The following is a 13,299-nucleotide window of genomic DNA, read 5'->3' on the forward strand; positions in this document are numbered from 1 at the left end:
GTTTTCCACTGGGTGAGTGGAAAGCATTTTTAAATTCATGTGTTTTTTGTGAACTACTTTGACTGTAGACTCTTTTTTTTTCCTGTGCAAAAAGAATAAATTCAGTTATGAAACACTTTTCTGTGAGATTATTAAAAGGATTTCTAAAGTTTCATTTAGAAAGTCCGAAAGGCATTATTATTGCTTTTACTCATTGATGTAGTTATTAAAAAAAAGATGTCAAGATCTGGAGGCCAACCAATCTAGCATGGGCTTTAATAAATAGATAGTGAATTTATTTTTATAGAGTGTGACTATAGATGATTAACAGCTCTTTCTAGTTGTATTGTTCACACTAATATTTCAACCACAGTGAAGCAAACTTTTACACTTCCTTCCAAACTTTTCATAATTAGATAAAATATTCATGAAATAAGGAATTTTAAGGTTTAACGCAAGATGTATTTGATTCTCAGCCAGCTCTCATTTGAATAATTATGGATTTAACGGCTGACATTTTGGAAAATACCAAGAAGCCGAGAGTTCAACATTAATCTCATTGGTACACTAAGTGTGAGAGTACAGCCAGGAGACCATTAGTTCAGCTTTGCACAACAACTGGAAAACACTGCAAGTTCCTTGTCGGTCTTTGTCCTGGAGTAACAAAATCCACTAATACTTTTAAATTCTGAGTAGTCTGGCAAGCTCACGGCTATGAAATAGTCTGACAGATAAACTCCTACAATCTATGGAGGTTCAAAACTGCAAAAAAATTTAAAATACAGAAAACACAAGCCAAAAAAAATTAAATACACATGCATGTCATTAGTATAATAATTTACACATCGTTTTGGCAAGTGAAAGGTCACTAGTTTGAGCCCAGCCTGCAGGGTTGCATTAAGTAGAGCATCTAATGTAAAGCTACCTTCTATAAAAGCTACCTGCTGTGGCAACCCCTTATTTATTTATTCAAAGCATAGAATTTTTTACTTGCTGAGCTTTAGAGATGTTTGTTTTTCAAAAAGTTAACAGTGTCTTTGTTCTACCTTTATATGACAGATATATTCCTAGTTAATGTTAGACCCCTGTTATACCCTTTTAGAATGTGGCAGAGATGGTATTTCTGGTAAGCTGATGCTCCTAGTAAAAAGGACAAAACGATGAAAAAACATCTTCCCTCATAAACTGTGAAAAGGTAGAAAACAGTTCATTACTGATATGGAGTTTCAGTGGTTTTTCTTACACCTGCAGTCTTCAATCAAGGCCACCAGATGGAGATGCAGTACAGCTGTTGGACACTCATTTGAGCAGGACATTATATAACCTGAGATTTCCCCAAACTGCTGCTCTGCACAGTCACTCTGTGACCCTTCACGGTCCGTCACGTTTTTCCACATCTCTGAGGGGATTCGTGTTTGTCACTATGAGGCAGCTAAGTCTCTGGAGACTTAGCTGCCTCATAAGAAAAGTTTTCTGCTTTAGATGTCATCACATCTTAATTTCCCACCTGTATACTGCCCACAGCCAAGCTTGCACTCCATTCATGAAGTTTACTCTTTATTTTTAGATGACTACTCTGCTGTTTTAGAGTAAAGTGTGTGACAAACTAAAACATATTAATCTAATGACGTGGCACGTCCTGTCTTCCCAAATCTCTGCGGGGATTCGTGTTTGTCACTGTGTGGCAGTGAAGACTCCAGAGCTTGTCTCTATAAAAGGAATGTTTTCTGCTTTAAATGTCATCACATCTTAATTTCCCACCTGTACACTGCCCAAAGCCAAGCTCACACTCCAAGTTTACTGTTTATTCTTTTGACGAATACACAGCAGTTTTACAATAAAGTGTGCGACAAAGATCAAATACTAATGTAACAACATGCATTTTAAAATATCCCAAGGGTGATTTTATATTCTTCTCACCTTTGAGTTAAAGTCTCTCAGACGCTATCACTTTTTTATTATTATTATTTAATTTTCGAATTACCTTTAAATATGTGTTATATGTGTGTTTATGACTCAGTTTGCATGTATTGTATGAGGGCCACACCTTTCCCTCATCCGCTTGCAATATATAGCCTACCTGGAAGATTGCTATGGCAACAGGTTGCCAGTAGCGACTGGGTACCACTACATTCCTGCCTGTGTGTCTGCAGGGATAAGCGGCGCGTCAAGAGCAGAAGAGGAGAGAAAATCGAGCAGCAGAGGGTGAGGTCTGCTCGGCTCAGTCAGCAAAGACAGAAGAAAGAAGCTCTGACAGGCTTTTTCTGTCATGTAGTGAGGAGCCCTGCAGTCTGCAAGGACGCGTCTGTTCGTCGTTTTTGTTGTTTCGGTGAAAGACCTGCAAAGAGAATCGTCGGATCTAGCGGAATGGAGACCTGCCGCTGACGGAGATTCCCGAGCTCCCCTGATAACAACAGGTTAGTGTTTACAGACTCGGTCGCTCGCACCTACGGCTGATGCTCCATCTGACCACAATCCTCTTCGATATGAAGCCTTTTAAAAAAGAAATGCGTTTATTTTGTGCTTTGATCTTCGGGCTGTAAAGGTGTGACAGGTGCAGGCAGACGTACCAGAGGCGAAAGAAATGGTATTTGGACACATTTTGATCCATCCACGTGTGCAGCGAGGAGTCCAGCTGAGGCTCATAGGAATAATGGGTTCAAGAAAGCGGGCAATTTTGAGCCGTTTTATTGAAACAACAGGGGCAGTTTCAGACCGAATAGCCTATATGTTGCATTTAAATGGCGGTTCATCATTACGCGCTGGATTGTTAAGCATTCCTGCGTTGAATCTGCGGGTGTGTCTACCTTTGATTACAGTTGCATTACAAGGATTTGGATGAATTGGTCGATATGAATAAGAATATCTCAGTATGAGGACTCTTATTCATAACACCACTCTTTTGCATATTACATGTTTAATTTTGCATCCACCTGCACTCACATGTATAATTAATTTTGCAGTGGTTCCTCTTTGCTTACATTTATTTACACAAAGTATGTAACTTAAAAAAAAAAATTAGGCCAGCTGAAGAATTTGATTTCTTCAATTAATCTTCTTCAGCATATATGTTTAAATAAATGCTGTGTGTGTGTGTGTGTGTGTGTGTGTGTGTGTGTGTGTGTGTGTGTGTGTGTGTGTGTGTGTGCAGGCTTTATAAAGATTTTAAACCTTTTATCTGTTGCATTCATGAACCGTGTCTGTAGAGAAAAAGTCCACGACATTGAAAGACATATAAATAAATAAATTTTAAAAATAATGCATTAAAATGGAAACATATGCAAAATGTATATTATGGCGAAATTGTGTATATTTTACTCATAAATGGCCATCATAGTGTAATTTCTGCAGTTAATTTATTGTAAAGCACATTTATACTGTGAAATGATTCAAAACATATTGAAGAATTCTCCTTAACTGCTTAATTTGACCTCCACTGATGTTGTTTTCATTCTCTATTAGTCATAATCACAACACAGACATGCAGAGCCTGCAGGTTACATCAACACTTCAACATCACTGGAATCATTTCTAAATTTGGCTCGATATCCTCGTCACACTCACTTCCTTGTCAATTTTACTCTCAGCGTTTGGCACGCTTTCATATCTTTTCCTCACCACAGCAACTGCAGCTGATTTTGTACAGTTGAACTAAAGAAAATAAAAATTGCGCCCTTACATAGCTTCTAAAATTCGACACTGTGTATTTGTATCGCTGTCATCTACTGGCAATTTCAGGGCTACAGAGGCAATTTGCTTTTTTCTGAAATTCAGCTGCTGATGAGCAAAGCACAGACCGATATGTGACCTAACGTTTCATTTTAAAATGAAAAGCTCCTTCTAAAGTTGTCACTAGCAGCTTAAATGTTTAGCGTATCCCTGTTAGATACTGTCAAGAAAAGCTCCAAACTCCGAGTGCTTAGTCATGGAGCTGCTGATGATGTAAATGTTTGGAGTCTTTGAAGTCTATTACATAACCTTGTAACAAATATCAAAGTGGTTTCCGGCCCAAAGTGCTAATACCCTGTAACCTCACTGTGTCATTGCAGGACAAGACGGTGAGATTATGATTTGACAGTAAACCAGCAGACAAAGAAAAACAGCTATGTTCCTTATCATTTTTTACTGTGAGGGCAATGAATCGCTGCTGTGAAATATCATTTTTGAGTTTTAAGTGTGATGGATTACAGGCTGCTGATCAGCGAGGCATGGCTGAAGGCTTTGCTCTCTCTGGGTCTCTCCTGAGAGTTGCTAACATATTTTTTTTCTTTTAGGCAGAAAGAGACAGCTCTTCTGCCCGTCTTGTCACTTTGAGTTGTCTCATAACACATTCAGCACTCCTCCCAATGTGATTGTCAGTGTGTGTGACGGCTTGTCGCACTTACAGAAGCATAACTGAAGGACAGAACCAAAAAGGATTAGACTTTGGGTTATGCAAACATTTCTCAGAGAACATTGCAAATCAGATAATAAATCTAATAGATGGGAAAATGTCTGGGAGGAGCCAAAGTTTTTCCGTAAACGAGTAACGGCAGGCCCACTTTACGCAACCCGGATCTAACTGGTATACCTTGTTCCACTAGCTCGCTTCTCATCAGTATGTCCTGAATCATCCGACAAGGCTCTTGTTACATTACATTTACATTTATTTTAAATGTATCTGAATTTTAATCATACTATATTATATTTTATAGGCATATATTCCAGTACAAAGGGACTGAAAAAACATTGAAGAACCTCTTGTCATGTCTGCTCAAGTCCAAATCTGTCAGTTGACCGTTAGCTAAGAGGACAACAAAATTTATGTGTGTGGAAATTTCAACTAACCACCAGTACAACCACTGGGGTTTTACTGATGACCTCACCACTGAGGGCAAAGATGACGGGGAAAAATCAACAAATTTTTTTTTGCCTAATCTTGATTGTGTTTGTGTTGTGTGTGTCAGTTGTGGCCCAAAATGTTAGTAGCCATGTTTGACGTGGGTTATTGACACATGGCTTCATTGCAGCAGTCGTGTCTCAAATGTGGCCCTAAGAAAACTGCATATGTGGTCCACATTTAGGCCAAACACACATTGCTTTCTATGTTGTTTCTGCAGCTGGTTTGGGGATTTCAAAGTCATTTGTCGGGAGGGATTTGTTAATGTTGCCAAGCAAGCTGAAGAGGAAAACTTGGCCTTCTTCAACAGAGTCTGGATCTAAACCAAGCCCATTTAATGGGCTGTGTGAAAATATCTGATAAGGTGATTGAGGCAAGCTGAAAGGTATTGGCGCTTATTGCAAAGCAACATTAATAGGTCCAGATGATCAATAGGTTATCTGACATTACAATCAAATGACAAACTGACATGCCAGATATCAGATATGCTGTTTTTCACAGGTGTCCGTTGAAACTTTGGCTTGTCTTTGGTGTGTCTCGGACACAAAATGATTGAAAAAACCACTGAGATAGACAACTCTAAAGTATGTTTCTCCCACTTCATGCCAAATAATTTGGTGTTCTGTGTAATCTGATGGTCAGGACCCACAAGAAATGTTAACTGTGTGATAATACGATACGTAAGCCAAAAAAAGAAGGGAAAAACTGTAAGGATTTACAGATGTTCCTCCAATCAGTGTCTCCGGCCTTTTAATAATTATTTAAATAGAACAACCACACACATACAACAGGTGGCTTTGGGTTACAGTTGGACATCACTCCAGCTAATATGGTGGAGTTGTATAGCTATGCCAAATGTGGTAATTAAGCAAATTAATAATTTGCTAAGCTACGAAAATTATATACAAAAACGCGTTTTGAGAAAAACAACCTTGTGATATCTGAGCAATCTCAAGGTTTAAAAAATATATTCCCTCTGTAGCTTTCCTGTGGTGTGAAGAAAATAATAATTTTCAAACTGGTTTGGAATAATAACTCGAGTGTTTGCTCAGCAGGAGGAAAAACATCAAACGATGAACAGTCCCGCTGGCTGTTTAGGAATTGATTCATTTACCTGCAGCTGTCTCTATAGAACCGACAACCCAACTGCCTCCAAATTCATTGTATTATGCTCTTTTTTGTTAGAACAAATGATCCACACAGCAATAAGCCTTTCTGGAGATATTTTTTTGAATAACTGAACATAATGAAAAAACATGACCTAACCACTATGGATTGAAATGAAGTCATTCCCCAGCGTCTTTTGCTCTAAGCTCATACATGACATTGAAATAGCATATCAACTCACATACTGCATTACAGAATTCCCCATGAGTTTCCTGATTTAGTGTAATCTAATTGACCCTAAGGACCCTTACTAATTTAATACACTCCTTAAATGAAGCCAGCACTATCCTATGTGGAAGTTGGCTCAGTACAGGGGGACTTATTTTATTTTAGGGTCTTTTTTCTGTAAGTCTCAGGTTTGGGTTCAGGTTTGCTGTCTGGTAACTGGATTAAAGGCTAAGGCTGGTGTTATAGTGCACTTTTTATTGACATCAAATCCCACCAAATAAAAAAGCCCCAGCAGTGTGTTGGTCTCTCAATTTTTATGGCTTTAGTTTTTACTGAAGATGTTAATCTTTAATAATTTCCTGTGTATAGTTTCATTAAAAAAAGGGGCTCAGCATTTTTGTAAATGTGCTAGGCGCTGTAATTTTTAGGAAACTTTATCAAGAAGAGAGTTTAGGATTTGTTTTTCAGCTCAGGAACACTTGCATAAGATCATATGCGTTAGAATATATAGAATCGAGGTACGAAGATATATGCAGATTTCTTAATTATAGTAATTCATCATACCCATTTGCCTAATGTGTATGATGTAAAGTTCAGAGATATACACTGTGTAAGAACTAAACTAGATCTAAAATATCTCAATTAAAATGATGTGCTGAAGCAATATGAAATAATGCCTTGAGCATAACAGATGTTAAACATTTTGTCATACAAATGCGTTTTAAAATTTCATTTCTATTAAATGTGCCCTTTTCATGCACATTTCTGTCCCCCTGCACTTCTGGGGGTCTGTAGCAGCTCTCTGCTTTGTGTGTTGGTAATCCATCCTTCATCGGGCAGCCGTAAACCTATTTGAATTCATGTTTCATTCATGTAACCTTGTCTGAGGAGAAACTCATTTTTGCTCATGCATGACAATATTTAAAATAAACGTTTCCACAGAATCTAATTTGCTGATGCAGGTTGGTTGCATATGAACACAATTCACGGGAGGCAAGGTTAGAAATTCAGTAATAATAAGCTGTGGTTTAATGAAGCCAGTGACATTTCTACCTTCAGAGCGGTATTGCTTCCATTAAATGTTGTATAACTAAAGCTCCCTCGTGAATTTCATTGCCAAAGGAGTCCTCTGGGCCTTCTTTATTCACAGAGCAGACTTTTTTGCCAAATTGAGTTTTGAGAATTTAAAATTATTGGTTTACTCATTCACCTGCCAAATCACAGAAGACATGATCTATAATGCATCTATCTGGATTTTCACACAGGTCTTTTCCACTGAGTCCATCTTCCCCTCAAAAGTCTTTAAGCAACCGACAAAGAGCTGGAGCAGAGACGATCAAGCATGGATGTGCCCAGGATGGCTGAGGGCCTCTTCAGCAGCACGCTGTCCTCGTCGGGTGGTGGCCATCACGTGCCTTCCTACCTGACGCTTGAGCAGAAGGCTGCCTTTGTCTTCGTGCTGCTGCTCTTCATCTTCCTGGCCCTGCTCATCGTACGCTGTTTCCGCATCCTACTAGACCCATATCGCAGTATGCCCTCATCCAACTGGACAGACCATACTGAAAAGGACACATTTGATTACCGCATCGTGTGAGGACCACTAAGGGTGCAAAAATTATATACGCATATATTTATCTCTCTATATATAAAGAAAAAAAATTACACAAATAGACTGATTTGATGCACTTTGCCAAACAAAAGACTGCCAGGAAAACAAAAGCTTTCAAAGAAATCTTCTAAAATTTAAGACTGAAAATAAATTTGACACGATTATATTGAGTGCAAACCAGAGTTCTACAGCTTCTCCCTGCCAATTCAAAGCAATTCTCAACCACAGCAAGAGAGCCTGAACTACACTATGAAGATTATTAATCAAACCACAAGCTAACGCGGCCCTCAAGTCCGAGCGACACACCAGAGCCAATTAAGGTTCACCCATAGCTCCTTTCCCCTTCCATTAAGTCTCTTGTGGACTACCTCGCTCCTCCACCATCTCATGTGTGGGACTGTTTTCTCGTGTCATACAGGGTCAAATATCTTCTGAGATCCAAGCCAGTTGGATACTAACAGTGTTTACATCCTATCATGTTTACTTACATCCTTAGATTTCTATTGATAATGTAGACAATCAGTGTTTAAAACAGTGAACAAGTATTTGCAGAGTGAATAGTTAAGGTTTTTTAGCGCTTTCATTTGTATGTGTGTTTTTTCTTATTTATGCACAGAGATGAAAGGTCACAAAGACTATTTATGAGCGATATGATTCATGCGAAGTGGAATTTAATGCCTTATGTTGTATAGGATATCCTGTGATAGTTTCTAGTGTCATCACAGAAAGGAAAGGCCATAAAAAAAGACTGATACAGAGGTCACAAAGCAGGTTTAATAATCACAAAGGAGGAAACTGCAGCGGAAAGCTCCCTTTAATGTTTAGGTTTGGACAGATAAATGCCAGCAGCGAGCGACTAACTGTTCTGTGTTTGCGATTAAAAAAAAGAAACAAAAAAGCCCTATTTGTCCTTTTAGTCATGGAGGGGCCTTCAGTGTCCACGTCTTTAGATGTCAAAAACCAAAAGAGGTATTGAAGAAAAAAAAGTTTACTGTGCTGTACCGTGTGCCTAATTTGAAAAAAGATTGACGTGAAAAAGAAAGAAGATGGGTTCATATTTCTGTTTTTTGATGTAGTTTTTTTGTTTTTTCGTGCATGTCGTGCCCATTTAAATAAACTTAAACAGCATTTTACTGCCTGCAGTTGGTATATTGACAGTTGGTATGCCAGATCTGCAGAGTGTTGATGATGAAGATGATGACGATGCATTTTCACATCAGACCCTTTATGAACTGATGTTGTGGCTCTTTTGTTGGGCAACTTTTCAACTGTGCGCCTTATAGTGTAGATTGTTTACAGTATTGTAGGTAGCTGAGACACTGGAGATGCTGATGCCACGGTGTCTTTGCACTTCACAGAGATGTCATACAACCTGTTAAAGTTTTAAAAAAAGATATATAGATATATAGAGCACTCCCTGATCTATTTCCAACCAAGTATTACTTCAGAATGTGTCATTTCTGCATTGTTTCACAGCACAAAACATATCAGTTTCACAATAAAGGCTGTAAGATTTTGATTTGCCTATAATCCTTTTTTAGGCCCATTGTTTTCAGTTAACCTGCATCAACATCACATGACTGTAAAGTTTCTTTTTTATTAGTTATTGTTTTAGAGTTAGTTTCATATTCAGTTGCGGTGTGGTCCCCATTGACCAGGGATAGGCAACTCCAGGCCTCAAGTGCCGGTGTGCTGCAGGTTTTAGATGTGTCCTTGATCCAACACAGCTGATTTCAATTGCTAAATTACCTCCTCAACGAGAGTGATATCTAAAACGCACAGGACACCTGCACTTGAGGCCTGGAGTTGCCTACCCCTGCCATGGACTGTATATGATAAAATGTAGGCAGGTAGCTGCTGTGACCATAACCATTAGTTTATAAACCTCCATTTCCAGCACGCTGACATCTGGCATTATGGCCATCACCATTTTTAGTAAGGCTTGTTTAGTAGTGTATATCCCACAGATGCAGTACTTGCTAAATAGTACTAGCAGATATAAACAAAATACTACCTAAATATTACCCAAAACTGGAGCACAGACTTTTTAAGACTGCCTGTTTATATCGATATGTTCATAAAAAGCCATATTTGTCAGAATAGCTTCATTAAAAATGCTCCAAAAGGCACCAACAGTATAAACACACACCATAGCTCACTCAAGCTATGGCTATTCCTGTGAGTGCCTTAATGCAATTTAAACAGTAGTTATTTAGTGGATGTACATTTAACATGGAGACCAAAATCATTTTTGTATGAGGCTGTAAACATGCTTTTGTAAAGCTGAGTATTTTAACACATGAGTCTAAAGAAACTGGCGAAATTTTGGAGTCAGTCTCACGTGGATAATTGAGGAACTATAGACTTTAACAATTCTGCATTGGTGTCAGCACTATACAGCTCACTATAATGATCGTAGTTTATGTGTGTGTGTATATATATATGTATGTCATGATCACCTCCTCAATGGGTGGGTCAATCTGAAAAAAACTTTGCACAAACAATGTCACGCATAAAAAAAATATTAACATGTATACATTTTTGTTTTGTTTTTTTAATTTCTAAATCCTAAGTCTTTAGATTTTCTTTTATGTTATCTTCATTTCACAATGAATCACTGCTAAATACAGAATGAAGACTGAAGCAAAAACTCGTCCTGAAGGATCATTTTTAACCTTTAGATTATTACTAAGCTTACTTCATATTTTCCATCTTTTTTTTCTTTACGGTCACATTTTGACGACATTCATTAAAAGATCATACGTTGACATTTGACAACACATGCTAGAAAACCCCATTTTCCATTTTATGTTGCTAGAAAGAAAAGGCAATATTGTAGGCATCTCACAATTTTACAGCCTTTACTGTAAAGCAAACATGTTTTGCACTATGGGCCAGTGTAGCTATGACACATTTTGCTGTGCTACTGGTCTGTCATGTTCCCGCCCGGGACAGCAAGTGAACTGTGACCCTTTTGACAACATGTGACGTTCTTGTGATCTGCTGTGGCCTTTTCCTACCTAATGCAAATGTTGCAATGTTGTGCTGAGGTAGCGTGTTTTTGGTTTTTTTTGTCCCTCCCTTTTTTCCACCGCATGTACGTCCTGCAGAGTGTCTTCTCCGTGCATGATAAATTGTGAAGTGCTTTAATCCTGATGTTGTAGCTGTGGGTCAGTTACTCAAGCAGCTATTTCCTGTCTGTACTGGAGCCTTTTGTTTCGATCTGTTTTTCGCCAAGAGCTGACGTCCTTTTTGTAATAAAAGTGATCACAGTGCACAACTGCCTTTTTAATGTGTTTTATTTCTTCGGGTTCATTTTCTGGCCAGAAAAGGTGTCAGGTGTTAAGAACAGACAAAAACATTACAAATAAAAATGGGTGAGGTAACCATTCGTCCAACCTTTCCTGCCCTTTCAAAGGCAGGCAAATGTGCTGGAGGCCAAACACATTCTTTTCCCCGTTTTATCAGCAGCTGGCAGTGGTAGCTGGCAGGTGTCTCGATTGGTTTTCTGTGAACCCAGACACTTTGTCTCACTACACGCATGCAGACACACACACACACACAGAGTAGTCTCCAGGCTCCAGGCGCAGGCTGCTCTTTGAGCCGAGACCCTCCAGAATGCCTCGCAGAATAACAATCTTCTCTCTGACACCAACACTGCAATCATCTGCAAACCACCTTGAAAAACCTGCATCATTCCTCACACTGAAGCAAGACATGGACAGATTGGGGTATGATTTTGTTTGCAAGTAAATATAACTTTCTACATCTGTTGTGTTCGTTATTAATTCTGTTGATATGACACATCCACAGTCTTTTTTTTTTTTCTTTAAAGGGAGGGCAGCAGAGCTGAAGCGGATCAGAATTTTAAACGGGAGCTGATCGCACTGAGCTGAAATGTGCAGTCTGTGCTTTTTGGATTATTATGTAAGAGGCAACCTACGTCTTTATTGTAGCCTTTTCACAGTTTGCTTGTGTTAAAATACATAACAGTGATATGGATGCCACCTTTGGCTGATTGCAGCTGCTAACGAGAAGGCAGAACTAAGCATGCGTCATTTGCTTAGACAACACTTCTCTTGTACAATGCATGCTGGAAAGAGAGGGAAATCAGTTTGTTATACAAGAAGCTCAAAGAAGTGAAGATTGCAGGGATGCAGGAAACAGGGATGTAAGAGCCATCATTGGTAAATTACAGAGTCTTGCCTTCTACCAAAGATATTAGCCTTTTTAAAACCTCTGCTTATCCCAAAACAGTTATTAGCATCGCCCAAGTGAGCTGACATTTTGATCATTTCAAACCATAGCCAAAATAGAAACATATTATTTTGGAATGAAAGCCTTCATTTTCTATCTCTGAAATCTCATTAGCTCGTACCAAACAAGGATTAAAATCAAATCGAAACACACCCATACACAGCGAGTGGGAGCAGTGGCAGGGAACATGAGCCATTATGGATCAATATTACAGTCATGCTTTATGCAACATGACTCATATTAAAGAAAGCCACTGATAATTGAATTATTTTAATTATCTGCTCTGCACGCTTAGATGCCTTATGCTGAATTCATTCCCTCCCCAAACGCCCCATTTCACTATTCAGCCTCCAGTTAATTTAATGGTCTCTAAACAGGTTGGAAGGAATTGTTCCCATGTGAATGGAAGTAGCGGTGCAAGAGGACATAAGGCCATGGAGGAGTGATACCACATAATTGATTTTGCTGTGATTCCTTTTCTTCTCAAGAGCTTGTGACCTTTACAATAGTCTGTCGCCTATCTCATTGACAAATAGTGTGTGAGATCAGGGAGCACTGATGGCAAAGAGGATCCATTTCAGGCACATATTAGCCTCTTATGTCAGCCTGATGAGACTGAATTGTCAACTTGTCACTCTTTAATGCGTCATCAGTTATTCTGCATGAAGCTAACTAATGAAAGCTATCATTAGTTACAGCACTGAATAAAAGAAACACGGCAAAGGGAACAAAAGCACAAAAAAACAAAAATGATAAAACAATTTAATAGAATATCTCCCATTTCCAAGCAAAGCTTTGACATTTTTAAGTTGAAAAGGCAATTTTGGGTGAGCCACCATGATGTCACACATTGGTTTCTGGACTTTTAAAGCCCCAAAGGTATATTTGGACCAGAGGGTGGAGTCCGAAGGATAAAGTTTTGACAGACAACCTTGTGAATAACCAAGTTCACCCAACGATTCAGAAGCTCATAGAATTACTTTTAGCAGCAATAAACTAAAGTAATCATTTTCTGTAGGTATGTATTAATCTTCTGCATTGTTATGGATAAACTTTGGTGCATTCGTCTTTACAACGTCAGTTCAGTTCATCGAGGTTTCATTTATGCACAGCTCTCTGAAGGTCGATGCTTTTCAGTCAGTTTGACTCTGACTGGATCATTGTGACACCTTGATTCTTTTTTCGGCTATTCTGTTGTAAATGTTTTTGGTGTGTTTGGGATAAGCTTTAATTGATAAAT

General features: G+C 38.7%; 1 protein-coding gene across 1 annotated transcript; it reads left to right on the plus strand.

Moving 5' to 3' along the window:
- The first annotated feature begins 2,137 nt into the window (after positions 1–2,137).
- On the plus strand, positions 2,138–11,076 carry LOC147319539 (cortexin-3). The gene is made up of 2 exons (XM_086312227.1): positions 2,138–2,396; positions 7,459–11,076. The coding sequence occupies exon 2, from the start codon at positions 7,536–7,538 to the stop codon at positions 7,785–7,787; it is 252 nt and encodes an 83-aa protein (XP_086168353.1). The 5' UTR covers positions 2,138–2,396; positions 7,459–7,535; the 3' UTR covers positions 7,788–11,076.
- The last annotated feature ends 2,223 nt before the right edge of the window (positions 11,077–13,299 follow it).

The sequence above is a fragment of the Aulonocara sp. 'chitande type north' Nkhata Bay genome, linkage group LG11, assembly GCF_057382095.1.
Source record: "Aulonocara sp. 'chitande type north' Nkhata Bay isolate Kocher_YH1m ecotype deep benthic linkage group LG11, A_spYH_male_GT1.1, whole genome shotgun sequence".
Taxonomy (NCBI): domain Eukaryota; kingdom Metazoa; phylum Chordata; class Actinopteri; order Cichliformes; family Cichlidae; genus Aulonocara; species Aulonocara sp. 'chitande type north' Nkhata Bay.